Raw genomic sequence first — 20,761 nt, 5'->3', positions numbered from 1 at the left:
CATCAACTTTCATTTCTGATACTATCCATGTCAATACATAGCGAAAGAATCTAAGAAAATGTTCCAAATTAAATATTCAAAGTCTCTCTGTAGAGTTTCTCTTATTGTCACCATAGCAGCACCATATTCAACTTACAATTCCTTTAGTTTTTGCTATAAGCTGCTCTTTAAAACTTTGTCATCTACTTCAAAATTCTTTGCAAATGTATACAGACAGTTATTCAGTGATTCTTTCCCCCAGCATTCAGTATTTTCTACCATCTTGTTCTCTGGTTAACACTAAAAAAGCTTTATTTTTTATTTTCAGACTATGATAAAAGACATCCGCAGGTTTCCAGGGATCAGTCTTTTCCTAAAAGGATATCAAATTTGTATGAAAATAAAGCAGTTTCATATCATTTTATAACATAAGAAAAAAATTCCAGTACTATCAGTCTTGGTAAGAACACTTAATTGCTCCTAAAATGCTTCAAAAGATATACCTGTTATCCATCTCAACACACTTGGTCCAGTCAGCTGCTGATGGTTCTTGCCCACTCTGCTTCCATGTGTAAAAGTTAATCTTCCCATTCTCTAAGCCTATTGCGACAATATACCTATAAAGAGAACAACTGCATTAATTCTAAAAGAACTGCAGAATTCTAAGCACTCAAACAAAGCATTGCAACTCAGCCTTCAAAATATTATACACTTTTTCATGAAAAAAAAAAAAATCAGTATAAATCAAAGCACCTCCATAAAAATGAACATAACAGGAATCTGTAAACTCATTTGGTTAGAATAAAAAATATAATACTCATAAGCAGGTTATTACAGCATCAGTCCAGACAACATTATCATAAGAACAAATGTGTCTCAGATGCATTAACCCACTCTGTCATCCTCTCCCCAGACCCTCTCCCCCCCCCACCGAAAATAGGTTAAGGAAAGAAAAAAGAATTCAAGTAGTCAAATGCTTGACAGCTACATGTTAAGAGCTGTTAAGCCACACAAAATTACTAAAGGGGAAAAACATATTGATTTCAAGATGAATTCAGAATGGCACTACATAAGTCAGCAATACCTTCCATCAGGAGTAAGCACACGGCTGATACTAACGGCAGTAACAGAATCTCCAGCATCCAGTACTGTTGAACAAGGTTTGATTGAATCCAACACACTGCCTTCAGTAGTAACAGATAAATCACACTGACCCCAGATGATGACCTGTGAAAAAGAGAATCGTCTAGGAATCCCTCCGTTAAAATACTCCCAGAGCACAGAACAAAGGCGATGACCCCTAAAAGTTTCTACCTACAAAGATTCGACTGCTTAGAAAGTCTGCTTGACTGCATTAAATATATTAATGACAAATACAGATTATATTATGAAAATCCAATAAAACCTGAAGTAGATACCCATGACAGTTTGTGACATATGCTTATCTCACTGCGCAAAGTTGAGACGCAGTCTTGTACACACATATTTGAGCATTTTATCCGCCATATGAAAGTCTCCCTGATTTCTGTGGTAACATACACTATTGTCTCTTAGTGCTTATAGACCATGAGTCCATTAGAATACAGCACTTGCTAATCTTAAATATACTTAAAATGATTCTGGGCTTTTAAAATTCCTTTTACATTAATTACCTTTTTGTCCCGACTGCCAGTAACAAAATATTTGCTATCTGGCATCCAATCACAAGACCAAATGATTCGACTGTGAACAGCTGTATTTTTGTCTGTGTGTGCACAGCAACTGAAAACTGGTCCTGGAATAAAACAAAGAAAAAACCTTTACTTCAACTACTTTGTTTGCTAGAAGTACTTAGAATAATTAAGAATAATATGAACAGCAGGAATAATTGGACGCCGTTACACTCATCTTTAAAGCACTTCGGAGGTACTTAGTAATAGTATCAGGAGTACTTAGTATTTTTTCCCAACATTAATCAATTGAACATAATTAGTACTGATCCAAGACCACACCACTCAGTCCTTACAGCATGAAAACTGGGAACAGTTTCCTTTATACGCTTACCTGTTTCACAAGAAATGAATTTCAAGCATTACATATCAAGGTTCCATACAAGTTTTTAATAAAAACACTGACTTCAAAAGCTTTAGTATAGTGCAGTTTTTACCATGTGTACACATACAGCCCAGCAACCCACTACAGTTTCTAGTTGTTACCAGTAAAGGCCCAAGAGCTGAAGTCACAATGATCCAATCCCAAAGCTTAATCTGCTCCCAACAAGATAAGCTGCAGTTTCACCACGCATAAAATCAGGCAGCAAATCTGATTAGCAGACAGCAAAGCTTTGGGAATGCTTTTCCTAATTAGAAAGAACTGTCATTTCAGAACATAGAAGTTGAATAACTGCATTTATTGGGATGCCAATACAAGTAGTCTTGCTTTATACTAATAACAATGTTTTGTAGATGGAGAAGTTTGTGATGAATAGATGAAAAGGGCTTCCTCTGCTTTCTATATGAATTCATACTCTTTAAACCAAAATATTAACTACTCTGGACAATATGCCAGGCTTTAAAATAAAAGTCTGAGCAGAACAGAATCTCAAGCCAGAACGCAGACACTGTGTGACAGGGTGAAAACTCACTGCCAAGTCTGTGAGAAAACTCTATAGAGCTCAGTAACCTTGTAGCACATAAACACTACTGGGCTCTTACTAAGTCAATGGTGCAATGATAATTGTTTTCAGCATAAGCATCTGTTCAAGGAATCCATTCATGTTCAACAGCAATTTCCTTACGATTTTGCAAGGCTTAAAGTCCTAATGAGAAAGTCAACTGAATCTTTACCATCAGTTCTATTTTACAGGCAGAGACAGCGAGCCAAATTAATCAATTGCGTAGGATTATAAGAAAGCCACACCAAAGACAGAAATTAATCCTGTCAAGAGCCTCAGAGCATCATGCCCTGCAAAAAGAGACAAGGCAGTACTATGCAGGACACAGCAATGTAATAATGAACCTTCTAATGTAGCTTGTGCAGAACACCAAGACAATGGTTTTGCATGACAGAAAACCAGTTTGAAATTCAGATGCTGTATTCCAGCTCATGTACTTATTTCAGTACATTTGTAATGTACAGCCACAAGTAAAAGGCAGGAAGACTTCAATCAAACAGTATTTAATGCCTGATCATATCCTTTTCTACATTTTAACTCCCATTATAGTTTTTCTATGCACCATGAATTGCACTTCCTAAAGCTACAGGAACACATACCACTATTAAATACTTAATAGTTGTAAGGAAAGTGTCCATTTAAAATATTTTACCAATTATCTTCCAAATACTTTGAAGCCAAAAATAGCGAACAAATCTTAAAGTCTTCAAATGTGTAAATCCATCCCATGTACCTTACCTGACTCTGATGAAGCTTCTTCCCTCCACAGTGACCAATTTCTGTCTCTGGACACTGCTAATAGAAGTTTGTCATTAGGTGAAAATGCCAGCTGAGTAACAGTCAGATTGTGAAATGGCAAACTCTGTATTTTCTTCCAAGAAGAAGTGCTCCACAAAATAATTGCTGCATGTTCTTTTTTGGAAGCCTGTGGAGAAAAAAATAAAAAAAAATAAATTAAAAAACCTAGTGTGAATTAAATAAGGCAAATATAAAAATCACACATTTCAATATACCGAAATGTTAAGGGGCTTTTTTTTTTCATGAGTTACAGTCCAGCTCCTTTTACAAAGTTTCAAGATTGTTTCACTGCATTCTACCAGCAATGACAATGTGTCAGAAAAATGTTACAAATAACTGTTTGTCAGAATTCCTCTTACTAAGAACTTTCAACAAATCACAGAATTATTTCTGAATAACAACATCTCTGTATTCAATCTCACCTTTGCAAGGCAACTGGCATTTATAAGAAATCTTTCATGTTAACTTAAAGAGCAGATACAGTACAGTACAAACTGAATTCTGACATCTCTTCTGTCAGCCCTGGAAATATGACAGCACTTTTCACTAGATGGTGCTAGAATCTTTTCTTACCTTACACGCTGAGGCAATTACAGTGTTTGAATTATTGCAAGCAACACAAAAAATTTCATATCCATGTCCATACCTGAAATAAATTTCAAAAGCTATTTATCACAGCACAGACATTTCTGCAGTATGCATTAGGGTTTTTATATTAACTTAAATCCCTTTGCAAAAATGAAAGATACATACTAGGAGCATCTTTCAACAAACAACACTTTCTGTTTCGCATTCCAAACAAATCCTGATAATACTCTGCATTCAATTCAAACATCTGCATAAACTCTTTCATGTTTAGGAACTGACTACAGACGAACCACTCCAGCACATTTCATAGTCCTAAATCATCAGCAATGCAAAACCTACTGCAATTACTAACAAAAAGCAGACAGCATTTAATGTACTCTTGTTTTCTTGTAAAACAAATTTAACGCTATCAATAAAAATTAGAAGCCACATATTTTAAAATCACAAAAGAAAAACAAAAGCTAACAAACTACTATCAGTCAGAGATCAGAAGCAGAATAAAGTTGGCAACATCTTGAAACAGTAGAAAAATATCAGCTAAATACCAGCTGCTGGAGGGATTTATAGTACCAAAGCAAGCATTTCACTTTCTGTTCAAAGCAAAGCCGTAAGAATTCTGGATGAAACCTAGGCCACATAACTCACTTATCTAATCAGACACACAGGAATATTTAAGGAATAACACAGAAATCCTCATGGACAAAGTTAAACAATCTCTGCATGAGGCCAACCTTACTTGGAATCACCTCCCTGTTTTCCAGCTTTCCCATCACTCCTGAACAATGACAACATAAGGACACTGTTTTGAGTGCCATGAAGTACAGAGGTATCAGGGCTTGTTTATTACTCCTTGTGACCTTATGCTCAGACACCATTTACTTGATTACCCCTTGTTCTGTATGACAGGGGTAACAACACTGAACTGCAAACAACAACAGGCACAGAAAGGGCATTGTCTCTTCTACTACAAAATTTGCTGGGAGGGCTCTTTACATCAGAGACAATGCATTTTCTGACCTCTGTGAGAAAAGGTATCAAGAGAATTGCAATTTTACATTGGCTCAAACAGGACTCCACAAGTAAATGGAAGAAAAAAACAGTGAGTGTTGCTGAAACATAATAAAAACACATATTCAGCTTCAGAAGCTCCTGAGCTGAAAACAGTGAATGCTGCAGGGAACCATCTTCCTTGGGGTGTCTGCTTACACAGAATTTTCTTCTTCATAAGACAGCACAATTGCTCCTACCCCCAAATCATGTAATCCAGTCTGCCATGCTGTAGGAAACAGCTGGACTCACCACAGCCACAGAGCAGGGAGTCAGCCTCAGCCTAGGCAACACATCACACTGCCTTCCCTGACAGCCACTTCATTTGCAGTTGTTTTTTCTTGGATGTTGTTGCTTGGACTAACTGAAGCAAGGATCTCATATCTTTGAAAACAAATGTCCTATTGCCATTATAGTCCCTGGGCATAACACTGGTCTCTAGAGGCTCTTGGTCTGACCAATGCTTGTGTGACTTTGTAAAAGATGCTGTCTTAGGTCTTGTTTTCATTTGAGGAGGAGTATTTTAATGCTTCTATTTAATAAGAGCAAAAGTTGCATAGAGAAAATCAAAATGTTGCTGTTAAACCCTCTGCAGTATTACATTATATGAGATAAAAACAAAGTAACCGAAGACTTGTTTCACAAGTTATTCCACAAGCTGTTTCTCCTTTACTGAATTTCACTGAAAGCACACCTTGAATGGAATATTTTCAGTTTTAAAAACTTGACTTTCAATAGTTTCCAATATAAGGCAACTTTCAGAAATCTACTTTTAAAGTAAACATTATGATGACAACCCTTCTGGGAAGGGTGAGGGGAAGACACAAATTAATAGCTTCACCATTATAAGACACAATTAAATTTGCAAATTAATGTTCCAATTAAGCAGCCACCCAGTCTCTCTCTTCCCAGAAGGCCTGTACACACTCTTCATGAAGTGCCAGCACGTCCCCAAACTTTAGACATGAATGTGGGAGTCTGTCTGTGGGAAATGCCCAGCAGTTACTCTATTCTACAGACACAGACAGTAATTTGCCACTTAAACAGATGGCTGTTTGGGCTGTAAGTAAAATCCCATGAACATCAGTCCCATATAACAAAGTCTTTGCAATACTGTTGACCAGAGGAGTTTATCTGGAGAACTGCTCATCTCTTCAGAGCTACATCAGAACAGAGTTCTGATCAAGAAGAAGGTGCCTCCCTCCCACACAATGATGGGCCATCCTCAGCTACAACTTCGCTCCGCAGGAACAATCCCCAAAGCTTCGAGCAACATCCAGAACAAGTGACAATTTGTGCCAATAAGCTTCATGCAAATCCTGGAAAGCCCAAGAAGATATAAACTCTCCCTCTACCCCCCACCCAAAAAACAAACTGAACTATAATATGCATCTGTACAAGCAGGGACTCACTGAGGTGTGACTTCATTAAAGATGAAGACAGCAAGTCCCAGTCACAAGCCCTCCCTCCACTCATACACATTCAATCCCATCCCCTCGTTACATAATGCAGCACAAAAAAGGCTTCACAATGGAGAGCAAAGCAACTGTATGAATGAATAATGAAATGACATTTCCAGCCACAAGCCATTTTGCCCTAGCAATGTGTAATTCATAACATTTTCTTATGCGCAGGTGAGCCGAATGGACGTTTAAAGTTTCCAGGCAAATGATTACTGTAATTTTCTAGTGTCAAAAACGATGTCTCAGGACTTCCAAGTGTATTACATAAAGCATACATATTGCATATATACATTCTATGGTAATTTTCCAAGAGGATAAGGATTAGCATATTCTCATAGGATTTATCATATTTTTATCTTAAAGTTATTAGATTATGTAAAAAATTCAGCAAGTTCTTCATGCTAAAACCCACTCAACCAAATAGTTATCAAAACTGAACACTAATCCTTCAAAATTTGGTGCTGAGCTAGAGCTGGGAATACACAAATGTCAATAACAAAGAGGCTATTTTTGGCAAGTCAGTTCCTCATGCTGTTTTTCTGCTGCCATGGTAACTTGAAATCTGCATTATGCAATTTCATGTTACTTCTTTCAAGATTATCCTGAACAAAAAAAGAAAATCTGAAAGACAGCTTGCATCTTGTTTCTTTCACACAAAGGAATCTCTATCATTAACAGTTTCTCTAACTACAGAAAAAACTGCTGATAAGTCACCTGAGAGCCATCATAAAATAAAGGATATTTTACTAAACGAGGCTTGATTAGCAGTACTCCCGTAGCAGAATATCAACAATAAACACTGAGAAATGTTAAGACAAACAAAGGAAAATTTTGGCCTTGGCCCCTTTTCACTACTTATGATCACCACCAAACTACTTAAATAAAGCAGATGCATTAGCAGCCGTTGTGTGCACAGGAGAAGCATTTAATGTAATCGTTGGTAATTACAAAACATACAGACACAGTCTAGTTCCTGCCAGCTTCCCTGGTGTAAAAGCATTTTAAAGTATTCAAAGAAGATTAACTGCCCAGCTGAACCATAAAGATGAGTTCCCAACAAAACCTCCTACTCAGCCAAATGAAAGCAATTTGGAAGCAGCTTTCCTAAAATGTTGGGGTTTTTGTTGTTGTTGTGTTTTAAATATTTCCTCTTCCATCTCCTCTCCCCAAACAGAGCCATAAAATTGTAAATGTAGTCATCGAAGACTCAACATTCTTGCTTCTGCCCGAGACTATTGTTTCAGGAGATTCATGTTAGAAAATATATAAGAACTTGAAATGACTAATTCCTTTGCATATTCAAGATCAGAAATGAGAATGCTGCCCAACATACGTAGATAATCAGTTTCCTACTCACAGCTCTGCTTCGAGAGCAGCACTGTTACCTAAACTGACTTAAAACAGCCATGCAAAATCTACAGTTAAGACTTTTTTCCATTATCCCCTCCATTTCCTATCAACTCCCTGGTACTGCCATTTGCAAACACTCTGAGAGGTTCAAAGAGCCGATCTAATAGACAGTGAGTCAAGAAAACAAATTTTGGCTAAGGTTAGCATGCAACAGCTTGTAACTAAGACCAGCTCTTTTGAGTGAAGCTCACGAAAACTTTGAAGCTTGAGCAATTGCAGCCTAATGTTACTGAGACCCTGAGGGAACAAATACATTAGAAACTTCATTTGCAAATTATTATGAAATTAATACTTTGAATGAATCACAGAAAAAGAAGGAACAAAACACAGTAGAAGAATTCTAAAACTCTGCAACCTCAACAATTATTTGCATGACCTATTACGTTTGTGAACCATAACTTATTTTGTTAGCATTCAATACCCAAACTGGGTCTGCAACCATCTTAACCCACAGTCACCTCCTTGCTCTACCACCAACCACAGCTTGTTTCAGCTGCTGCTTCCATCTATTGCATCTGACAACTTCCTTGGGCTTTGAGAGGAAGTTACTTATTTGCCCCATCAGCCTTGAGTAGCAGCACTACTTCCAGTGCAGAAAGACAGACGTGATCTGCACAGTCTGCCAAAAAGCAAAAGAAAACAAAAATTCCTGCCCTTTTCTTCAGGCTCTTACCTTTGTGATACATATATTTATTTTACAAGATATATGCTGCACAGGATCATATCAGGTAGTAAGTCAGGTAGAGTTATGAGACCAGACTACATTAATATTGCAATAGCTTTAGGGAAAGAAAAAAAAAAAACTTACAACTTCTGAATTTCAGGCCACAATGTATTCTGCAGCAAGTGATCCTCTTGAGGAGGTTCTAAAAGACATTTGTATAACATATTTAAATTTGGCAGTAGATAATCTAAAATCAGCTAAATTACGCTTCTAAGATAATACCCAATAAACCTAATTCTCTACTTCATACAACAGAAAATAATCTCATACCTGTAAGGATCAGGGGTTGAAAATATGTCTCAGGATACTGATTAGAAATAGTATTAAACGTTTCTTCATCCTCAGCTACTTGAGCAGATATATCTCCTATTCAAAATAAGGACTTTATTAGCTGTAGAGAACATATTTGATATAAAAGAAAATATAAGCATGTACTACACAAGGGAAAACCCTCCATTATTTTGAAAATCCAAGCAACATTAATACAAACATCAGAATCCAGTGATTCTGATGCACATAACACTGAGAAGACTTTCGAAAAAAAAACAACAACAAAGACATAAGAACAATCCAATCTTTGAACTAGTTCCACTCTGGGATTAACCTCTTCACTATCAGAGTCTCCTTCAGAGATTCCCAAAGAGACTTTGATATATCAAAGAATCAGTCAATAGGAGCTGAAACTGTTGCGTCCCCAGTGTGAAATCATTTTCCTCCTTGAAAATTTAAATAAAAAAAATCCAAAGAAATAAAGTTCAATTTCATATCATGTAGACACCTACATGAAAAGTCATGCTTGAAGAAGTCTACATAGTTTGCAAACTTCAGCAAACCTGCCAAGTGCTCAGCCTTCGTAGCTGTAGGCAAACATACTAACTGAAATTATTCAGTTACATTAAAATTCAACTCTATCATTCACTTTGAAAGAAATATTTAAGATATCAAGTTGGGGTAAAGTGCCGTTTTGTGAAATGCAAATTTTGAATATAGCTGTTTAAAAAAGTAGGTAGAGAACTCAGCAGAACAGCAAGACTATTTTGTTATCCATCCTGCCTTCTTTCTCCTTGAAAAATAAAGAAAAGAAAAATCAGTCGCATGTATCTAACTTGAGATACTTCCTCATGGCTGTTCACTGTAAGATTCCTCTGTAGAGTAAGCAAAAACAACGTTCTATGGGACTTAACTTAAGCTATCAGTGCTGATAGCATTTGGTGGACAATAATGGACAACACAAAAATTTGACAGCTTTTCTACTATAGTGCTATTGCTGGGTATGGCACATGAAATCAACTGAACTTTATTGCTGTCTGTGTGGCGATACTCTAGAAGATGGAACTTATTTCCCTCTGTTAGTGGAAGGTCTTATGAAAGAGCAGGAAAAAAAAGATTTTTGCCAAAATAAATTATGTCATGTACAACAAGGATATTTTTCCTCTCAATTAGGTTTTAGGACAATTTAGCTATATTAACATTAAAGATCCTGAAAGATAAAATCTAATTCACATACTTTCTTTATTAATTCATACCTTCTGATAAAAGTTTAGGCAGAAAAAAACTAATCTGTAGATTTCAATTAAAATACATTTTTACCACATGCTTTATCAAACACCAGATTTCCCATTTCCAAACCTAATCTCAAGATATGGCTCAGTTACAGTTATCACTCCAAACAATTACCCGCCCTGGTATCCCCACCACCTCTCTAAGAATATGATCTGGTGTCTGCCTTTACTGAAAGAACATTTCTTCATGTTAGAGAAATAGTTCTCCAATGTTTTCACAAAGTGTCATTTACCCAGAAAAGGTCTATGTCTACTCTTACAGGAAAAGAATACAAAATGTGTGCAATTCCACTTAAAACTGCAGTATTTCTACAACCTCTACAGGGGTGTTAAAGTCCAAGGAGCATGTGAACAAGACTCCAGAATACAGCTTAGAAGGTCAAGGATACTGGTATTTTACAGAAGAACAAAGAAAAGCAGTGGACAGCCCTGATTTAATAATGTGGAATTCAATTTTATTTAATAATACTCAATTATTTTTTGCTAGAAGTTGTCAGCAATCTGATTGAAGGAACAACGAGGAGCATAGAGAAAACATAAGAACAACTGCAGTTTGGGGAATCTGAGTAACACCGTGCCCCAGATATTTCCAGGTCCACCTCAGGCATGCAGCCAGCCTCACATCTAGGTGGAGACAACAAGGAGAGGCCTTGGGTCCTACAGAATGTGGGTCACAGTGTGGGAGGCAAGGAATGAGCATTTGGGGTTCACATAAGGTTTACTACAGGATATTTAGGAGAGGAGCCAAAAGCACATAAAGGGCTGAATCAAGAAAGCATTCTCACTTGTTCTCACTGTATTTGTTAAGTGCCATATTTAAGTGCTGCCAGACAAAATAAACACATTGTACAACTTTACTTCTAGCTTAGAAACTTAGTCAAGTTCACTATGAGACCAAGCAAAAAGACAAACATTGATGAAATTATTTAAAAAAAAAAACAAAAAACTTTACATGTGAAGCACCATCACTTCTCATTATTATTTCTTATTAGCCATACCTTCAAAAACAGCCTTATTGGATAAACCCAATGCTGGCACAGTTGCACCTTCTGGAAGGTCAGAAGATTGCTGAATTTGAAAAGAGAGAGAAAAGTTTCACAAATTGTCATGTGGGGATCAGGTTTTAAAGGCCATAGATTAATGAATCCCTGTAAGAACAGGGACTTTGCTAGAGAAAAGTGAAGGGGGGGCTTTGGAAAACTCCCAACTCACCCCACAGCACACCTGAGACAATATGAGACAATATGAGACAATATGAGGAACAAGAAAAAAAAAAAAAGCTTTATTTAAGGCCTCAGCACAAAAGTTCTGTTGTAAAGCATGTATCTTCATTCCTACATTCCGGTTTTCAGCTATAATTTTATTTAGGACACACACGATAAGGCTCAGCTGAGAGCACTGCAGTCAGTAATGCAATAGGACTGGGAAGTAGTCTGTTCTGAGGTGAATTAAGGGAGTGTCTCTGTCCATGGCTTCCAACACAATCTAGCACATAACACAGAGATGTGGCTGGAATACATGGCCAAAAATTAGACAGGTAAGTGAGCTTCAGGACCTTCGTGCAGAGATAGAAAAGTTTTAGATCTAACAGCTGTAAAATTCCTTTGTTCAAGGGTTTGAAAAGTTTGAACGAAGACTGGACTTAAAATTTAGGTGATGGCCTAGAATAAGATGTTACTTATTTAAATATTCATAACTAGATCAGAAAATGACACTGACGTATAAGTAGCTTTTAAAACAAAAATGCTTCTTGTTTATAATGTAAGGTATAACACAAGCCAATAGGCTTGAACTGCATGTAATCCTGCTCCTCTTCTTGTTTGAATATAAAGCTGGCCTTTTTGGTTTGGCACTTTCTTAGGGAAGGCATTTGAATACAGTTAAGACAAAGCTTACACACTAATGTATTAGTATGTGTATTAATGTATTCACACAAAACTATTTCAATTAAGCTGTTTAAGAGTATCTGTATCATTACAGCTTGTGAAGCCTTCCTCTTTAGACAGTCTGTAAGACATTTTGTGATATCATAGATCAAAACACAGCACTCAGAGGAAGAGCTGATAAGGAAAGTCTACATAAAAGTAAAATAATGACATCTGCCAGTATTATAAAAGCACAGTGTTATTTGCACAACGTCATCAGTACCAATGCTTACAACAACTTAACACAATTAGCAGATATCTACTTATGTAACTTCTTGCCACTAAAAATTAATAGATTTCCTTCCTACGTATTTCAACTGTTAAACAAAATGGAAGGGCTAATCTGTCTTTGAGAATCTACGCAGAAAACACTGCTTTTAAGCCAGGAATGCAAAGAGGTAACAATTCTGAAAGAGGGCTGCTCTACAAGATGCAAAGAAAATCAGAATTAGTTCCTGAAGTGAATGAGTAGCAAAAAAAGGATAGCAATGCTGCAAGTCTTATCTTTCCACCAAGCAGGAACACTCACTTGTATACAACAGCTATAGGCTTACAAGAACTGAAATGTCCTAGCCTCACAAGAAGATTTCCACAGCCAAGAGGAAATAAAGCATGAGCAAATACCTATTTATAAATATTTATCTAGAACTACCAACAGCAGTGCTGAAAGCTTGGTGCTATTTCCAAATATATGATTAAAAAAAAATAAAACGCAAAACAATGCAAAACCACACAATAATAATTACATACAAAGAAGACTACTACACCCTCAAATTAAGAAGAAGCACATTGTCAGGCATTAGTGTTTGTTTTCAAATCATCAAATATATACACTAGTCTACTTGGGCTGATTTTTTCTTTTTCTTTTTTAATTTACCCATATTCTTCAGACAACATGTCTTGTTTTATTTCAAGTACTCAGTGGACATGGTGGTGGATAGGTTGACAGTTGGACTGGATGACCTTAGTGGTCTTTTCCAACTTTAGTGGTTCTATGACAACATCATGAAATATATTTGAAAAAGCACACAGAGAAACTAGCGTAAGAGGAAGGAGAAATGAAGGTTCAGAATTGTTATATTATTTGGTGTAAGTTAATGCATTTGATGCTTTCTAAAGCATTGATGTCATTTACATGGAAAAGGGCGGCTTCATTTATAACTGCTTTAGAATACTTACGTGGGAACACAGCTTCTCCATTGGAATACCAGTGATGTTACTGAAATTTTCTATAAAATTCTTGGGAGCACAAAAAACTCGAAGCACTTTTTCATCTGCTCCTGACACAAACTGAAAGCGGCCAACCATTGCCAGACAACGCATGTCATACCCATGTACTTGAGGCCGGGCTATTTCATGCCAGGTTACCTACACAAACAGAAATGCAGTTAAAATACAATTCTTAATCAGAGAAGCAGTAAGATTTTGAGATGTAAAAAAGCATTAATAAATTCCTTGATGACTTTATTGACATGAAGGAAAGCTAATAACCTTCTATTAATGTTTATAAAACTGGTGTATGCTCACATACATCAGCTAACTCCCATTCTTCCACCAAAGACTCTTGCAATTAGTGAATGGAGTCACTTCTCAGGTTTCCTAGGGCATTTGCTTACCTTTGTGCCAAACTAGTCACCAAAACTTCTTCATGCTATACCTTACAAAAGGCATGAGTTGCTTCAAAAAAAAGGAGGACTGTATGCTATTTATTGCTTTCAAAAACATAGCTCTGAAAGACCTAAGAAGGTAGCAAGAAGTACCTACTTCCTTCATCTGCCTTTCCTGAATCATGACAGCATTGCTGTCAGGAGGCTCCTACTTCCTGTATTTTCTCTATAACTAAAATAAGCAAAATCACTTTGTAGAAGCTGTACAAGAACTGAAAAGACCAAAATAGCTCCTTATTGCAAAAACAATTGGAAAACCCTGATGATTTAAGAAACATTTTCATTGGAAACAGTTTTTTTAGTTTCCTCATACTTTAATCCAAAAAAGAAAATCAACAGCTAACCAAAAATTGAATGGGTAAGATCTTTTTTTTAATTGTAACACAAAGCAAAGAATAATAGCAAGAATACATTAAATTGTTCACATTGGTTTCCTAAAAAATAGTATTTATTCTACATATGAAAGTAAAAATTCTTAAAAAAAACAAACTCGTTTTCTAGCAAATGCAGTGTCATGAAAAAACTTTTAGGGAGAATCATTTGTTGTTATTTATATACTATATTTCAGCTGGTGTGTATTTCTGAATTAATTTTTGTTCTGCTAGTTGTAACTTTATTCACTCAGAATTTATACTACCTCAGTATTAAAGTCCCTGAAAAACTGCAGTCAAACAATTTATATTATACCAGGTATTACACAAACAGGCATTATGGTGACTAAATTTCCTGTGTTACACCAAAAATTCATTCAAATCTCATTTTTAAACTTTCTATACAACATGAATGGAATCTTACAGAGAACCAAAACAGCACAGTATTTTCCAATTAGAAAAAAAATACTCAATTACAAAAAAAAAACAGCTAATGGTGCAATAAATTGGAATAAACCCTCCTTTCCCTACAGTGGGTGCATCTTTGCTTACTTTAAAATACAGTACATAAAATTAAAAACAAACAAAAACAAACAAAAAAACACCAAAGCAGAAGGAGGGTTGTGCAAGTTTGTGCAATAATCTTCTCCCAGTAAATTTCAAGAGTAAGTCTGCATGACAAATTGAAGTTATGTATTATTCCTTATTTCTGACGTGTGAACACATCACTGTATCAGAACTGAAGTTTTAAGGGATAATAATTTGCATTTAGCACTATGTACTCTTCAGTAAAAAAGCTCAATATTTATTTAACTTTTAATAGATATCTGAATCATCCAGACAAATATCAGATGTTACCTATTGTAATTCTTCAGATGCTAAACTCAGTATAGCAAGGAAAGGCTGGCATTTTAAAAGCCTGCATTGCCTAGTGCCCCAGACCCCTTCACATGACCCATTTCTACTACAGCTCGACACCTCACCCCACCTACAGGTTACTACAGCTTTCTCCTACAGCAAAAAGTATTGGTGTCACTTGACTTTACACGTGGTCTATCCAGCCAGATGGCTGCTGTTTGTCAGATCAGGAAGAAGTACAATAATTCAGTTCACCTAGATAAGAACACTGCCATCATTCTGCTAAATCAGTTCATTAATTCTAAAATTTCAGAGATAACAGGAACAGCTGCATAGGTAAAGATCAGTTCTTCCAGACAAATATTTAGCAAACAGTATACATAATGAAAAGTGGTGCTTCAGTAGGTCACAGAGAATATGCTATTGACAACTATTTTGAATGCTGTCAACTTACATAACATGCTAGTTCTGGACTTAGTTTCCATATGCCAAATCCAGCATTCTATCTTTTCCACAGAGCTGTTGCACCTGCCAGCTTGGAGACAAGGGAAAAGCAGCAGAGAAACAAACTGGAGCTGCTCTTCATAAAATACAATGCAAAGCTTACAGATTGATCTGGGATTGCTACCACTTCTGTGTAGTCTGGAAGAAGGAAAACAAGGAACTGTTTATGCTAGTGACTTAGCTAAGCTTCTGTGGTAACAGTTACCCTTTACCTCCCCCCATTGCTAGCACAGGATCTCACATGACTTCAGTGCTCTAGTTTCTGGAAGTTTCCTGAATGGAATGTTCTGTCAGAAAACAAAAACAAAACAACACAACCCTGTGTTTGCAAACTAGCAAAATGAATGATCAATGAGAAACTGCAACTGCAGCATTCCCAGACAGGGTTTCCCTACAACAAAATTTAGACTTCTTTTGGAAGACAGTTATTCAGGAGCTGCAGGAATAAGTGCCAAATGCAGTTCAGTGGTGGGTAATCATTCTGGTAAAAGTCACATTCACAAACAAAATAATATAAAAATAGATAAATAAATAAAATAGAAATACAGTGAGAAATTTGCATGGGGGAAAAGAACAAGGTTGAGTATCTTTATGGTCATCCTCCACAGTGCTTAGCTAAGCATGAAACAAGAGCAATAGATGATTACTAGAATCAGGCATGTACTCTTGCACCACTTATTTCAGAGCTAGTTTCTTTGTTGTTTTCTTTTTTTAAAGCCCAGAAGAACATTAACTGAAGGTAACTCAGAGGTGAACTCAGGAGTTAAACAGCAATCATTCATGTGATTACTAAAACTTGCAACTAGTATTTTTAAATTGAAAACAACACATACTGAATAACTAAGCCAAACATTTACACAAGCAGTTTTGAATATCGTGGTTTGAGGATATTGAAGATAAGAACTAAACTCAAAGGACTTATTCCAAACTCAGGAAAGGCAAGCCTTTACCAACCCCACAAATTCTTTTTGAAGATCATACCTGTGTCTCATGTTTTCTTTTCCATGGAGCAAATAGTCTAGTAGTTTGATCAGAACCAACGCTAATGATAAATTCTCCTTCTGGGTCCCACTGTACATCCTCAACACTGTTAAAATGTCCTGAAATCACAACTTCTGGAGTCCATTCTTTCTATTTAAAATATTAAAGAAAGATATGTAAGAACCAATATGTTTTCAACTGACCGATCAGCATACTGTAACAAAAGTAAGTGATTAGGAAGAAAAAAAAAAGACATTTGAAAATAGCATATTATTAGATCTCAACGTAACTACACGGACACCAATACTGATTTATTGTCACAACTTAAAAGAAAATAGTGTAAGTGGTCCAGGTACCATTTCTGAGGAAAGCACAACTACAGATGTGCTCAAATTGCTCCAATGACTGTGGATCCTACACAGAGGCAGGAGCTTTACATTGTGGTTAATTCCAGCCTCTTCCCTATGCAAGAGTGAGGCTTCTGCAGAATATTATACTCATAGCCAATTCTATCGTTAATTTTAAGCTGTAGTGTTACACCTGGTATTTTCTATTAACCATACAACTGCATGACAAGAGCTAGTAAATGATAAGAACTAATAATAATAAAAAAACAAATAACATACCTTATTAACTGAAGCCTGTTTCCAAAGGTGGAATGCTCCATGAAAAGCATGAGCAATGATCATTGAACCATCTGGACTAAACTGGCAGTCAAAAAATCCAAGGGTATTGCCACCCACTTCACCTACCCGCACCTGAATTAATGAGCAGAAATGAAATACCCATGAAAATGGCCTTCAGTTAACATGAACTCATCCTAATCTCACAAGATGCAAATCAGTTATAGGCAAGAGTTTGTATTATATAACACTCTTTCAACATTTTGGATAACTGCAAAATTAAGCACTAATGTATCATAGGAATTAAAGCTGCAGGTCATTTTAACAGTCTTCCTTCACAAGCACCTCAGAAGGGGGATCGTGCAATCTGAGGTCCAACCAATGCAAATGGAAAGTAAAAAAAAGTAACAACTTAGTACAAGTTTTATGGCACAATTACTTTTTTGAAATTTGTAAATTTAGGCATAACTATAACAACAATCAGCATCTCTATATGATTACCCACTTTTGTACTACTTCGTACTTCAGATAGAAAGGCTTCTCAATGGAACAGAGGAAAAATTGTAATTACTACTGTACTTCTTTTCCCCAGGAGAGCATAAGAACTTCCTTTGTGACAGGAAAAGTCATAAACAATGGTTGGCATAACGCAACACAAACAAATGCAGCGGAACTACTGCAATACATTTCTAGCTGATCTGCTTTTCCACAGACATCTACCAAAGCATTAGATAAATCTGGGTTTTATTACTTGTTTATTTAAGATGACCCACATTAGAAAAGCATTCAACATAATGCACTAAAACACGAGTATTCAGCTCAAATGGAGGAAAAACCTAACATCAATACCCATGAAAAAGTTACTGTGATTAAAACAGGGCTTGTGAATCATGTGTTAGCTGCTCTGCAGGAACTGCTTGGGTCCATGTTCCCACAGGGATTAACTATAAATATTTCTGGGTGGTTTCTTCCTCTACTTACCATGAGTGTGTTACTACGCTGCACCTGACTTGCTCTTCTACAAATAATAATAGTTAAGCAGAAACTATTCTGACAAACTTCCTAATATCATAATAAGCAAGTAATAAAAGCTATGCTGCATCACATCATTTTTGACAAGTATGTTTTATTTGCAGCACAGCATTAGAATGCGTATTCTGTAAGAAAAAGTTGCTATCTTTCTTTAGCATAATTTTATAGTTTTAGTTGCCTCTATTACACACACAGTGCTGGAAAGGCAGTTTTAATACAGTTTGTATTGTGGAAAAGACTGACACTTGCCTGTTCTAGCCAAACTCCAGACTCCTTATCAGGTTCCCAGATGATCACAGTTTTGTCCATTGATGCAGACAATATCCTCATTGGTTGTTGCATGCTGCCACCTACTGTACAAGGAAAAAGATTACTCTACAATCTAAGAATGCTTTACTAAAAGAATTTGTTCATACTGGAATCCAAACACACTCAAATTCAGCAGAAGAGACATACAACGCAACACTCAGAGGCCACAGTTAATAGGTATTACATTCTTACTAAGTGTTCATTAATAGGCACTGTATTTTTCAACCACAATATCCAAAAGGAAATGCAAAACACAAACAAGAGAACAACTACATTCTACTGTTTATTCACTCCAAACTGACACTGGAGAAAATGTTATTTGGAGGAAGAGCTAGAGCTTCTAGAGAGACCACAGAGTTTATGGTTCTGTTCCTCAACTTCTTACTGAATTTCCAGCTTCAAACAAAATAATAATCTTGATCATAATAATAATCATAATAATAATATGCCAATAATAATAATCGTCATCATCTCTATTCACCATGCTGTGTTGGTTTTCTTTTGTTTGTTTGTTTGTTTTCCACTTCGAACTCAGCTTTAGATTCATGGACACAGTCAGAGCGGAAAGGCGCTGGGTAAGCGCCTAGGAGAACTGTTTGAGGAGCCTAAAGACATTCTGGACATCTTCTGAGGCAGTATCTTATATCAGCACCGCATCTTCTGTGTTCTACATTGAGAAGCGATAAGCAGTGCCCAAAATATGTCTCTCCAATCAGCCTGCCTCTAGCGAACATGAAGATCTATTTCAGAGTACCCATGACTAGGAAGGGCCACACAAGCAGTGGTATGTATGCAGAAGCTTGACACAAGGTATCTGGAAAACATCATCTAACAATAAAACATTTTTTTGATTGCAAGGCAAGATTTACAGGCCTACGTTTTGCATAAATCTTGATTTAAGAGGCAAATTCTTATACTGCTTTCCAAAAGAAAAAAAATAAATAAGGGATATAACTAACTAAAGAAAAGAAAAAGCAGGTCTGTGAACAACAAATCCACAAGGGCCTTCTGATAGTGCAAACCATCCAAAGAACATACATTTCAAATGTATGTAACAAAAGAAAACATTAGAGCTGCTAATGCATGATGATAAATTATTTATTATTACGTAAATAGGAAATCAACCACAATAAAACAAGTACACCTCTGTTACTTCATTCACAAAAGAAGTCGTAAGTGAAAGACAACATTAGGCAACAGAGAGATCCTGTGCATAAGATTGCTACTGTAGCACATTCAGTCAAAACACTTGACTGAATATTTACTTGTAAAATATACTTACTTGTAAAACATCAGTTGAAAAATTTAAACATTTTTGTAGTCCACAGTGACAAGTGAACATGCAAACACAATAAACAGATGTGACTGTACTTCACATATATAATGCTTAGCATAACTGCTAGGGTGCTCGGTAACAGCTCACCTTTGGCAAAGGAAGGCTGCCAGTGGACTGCATACACCCAGTTTTCATGGCCAGCCAGCACAGACTCCAAAGTAATTCCGTATGTTGTATCAGTATCTACCACAAATCAGAGAAAAGCACATTTCTTTCTAAAAGCCAAGAAAAAAAAACAGACCATTTCTGATATCTTCAATGACAAATCAACTGCTTTCATCATTTATCACCATCTCAATAGCCTGTTGGCATTGAAAAGATCCTTGAAAACGTACTTTGCCACAAGGCCTGCATATCATGTTGACAGTAACAGGACATCTATTGCCTCGCAGTGGCATCGCAGAACTCCTGGAGAGCTCTCAAGGAACTCTGAAATAAATCGTCCAATATCAGCTGTGCCCATATACTTAGACATATTTGTATCTCCAAATTATTGCAAAGGCAACAATGAATTAGGATTTGTATCAAGTCTCATCAGCAATCTCTACACACATCATCCTACAAACAGTGTTATACTTCCTAATGTCAAAACTGCAAGCTTATGACTTTAGAGCGCTCTAAATGTATGTTAAATAAACACAAAGTAAACCTGCACACATTTATCTGTTCTCTCCAATCCTTTGCTAAGGTTTAAGTATTCAATGCTTTTAAAGCATTGAATTTAACATGTGTTATTAAGCTGGAGGGGAGCTACATAACAGCATATCTCCCACAAACAAATGTATCTCATGACTATATACTGCATTTAGAATACATGTAACAATACAGGTTGATATTAAGTTTTCTCACCACTCCATCATTTTGGGAACATATTGTTAACTTTTTACATATTTGCTGTTTTAAAACAGAAACTCAACTTTTTCTAATAACT

At 36.3% G+C, this 20,761-nt stretch overlaps 1 protein-coding gene across 3 annotated transcripts in view; it reads right to left on the bottom strand.

Moving 5' to 3' along the window:
* The window catches only part of ELP2 (elongator acetyltransferase complex subunit 2), a 36,217-nt gene that overhangs the window by 3,162 nt on the left and 12,294 nt on the right, over positions 1–20,761 (bottom strand). For 2 of the 3 annotated variants that reach the window (XM_048939243.1, XM_048939245.1), the window contains 13 exons: positions 19,918–20,013; positions 18,435–18,538; positions 17,157–17,288; positions 16,531–16,680; positions 13,329–13,517; positions 11,223–11,292; positions 8,933–9,028; positions 8,747–8,804; positions 4,004–4,076; positions 3,371–3,557; positions 1,632–1,753; positions 1,064–1,206; positions 483–596 (listed from right to left, as the gene is read on the bottom strand). In XM_048939243.1, the coding sequence (XP_048795200.1) occupies positions 483–596; positions 1,064–1,206; positions 1,632–1,753; positions 3,371–3,557; positions 4,004–4,076; positions 8,747–8,804; positions 8,933–9,028; positions 11,223–11,292; positions 13,329–13,517; positions 16,531–16,680; positions 17,157–17,288; positions 18,435–18,538; positions 19,918–20,013 (1,534 nt within the window). The remainder of the gene's footprint in view (positions 1–482; positions 597–1,063; positions 1,207–1,631; positions 1,754–3,370; positions 3,558–4,003; positions 4,077–8,746; positions 8,805–8,932; positions 9,029–11,222; positions 11,293–13,328; positions 13,518–16,530; positions 16,681–17,156; positions 17,289–18,434; positions 18,539–19,917; positions 20,014–20,761) is intronic. The other variant, XM_048939244.1, reaches the window with a different exon arrangement.

This window comes from Lagopus muta, chromosome 3 (genome assembly GCF_023343835.1).
Source record: "Lagopus muta isolate bLagMut1 chromosome 3, bLagMut1 primary, whole genome shotgun sequence".
Classification (NCBI taxonomy): Eukaryota; Metazoa; Chordata; class Aves; order Galliformes; family Phasianidae; genus Lagopus; species Lagopus muta.
This window is presented reverse-complemented; position numbering and strand designations above follow the sequence as displayed.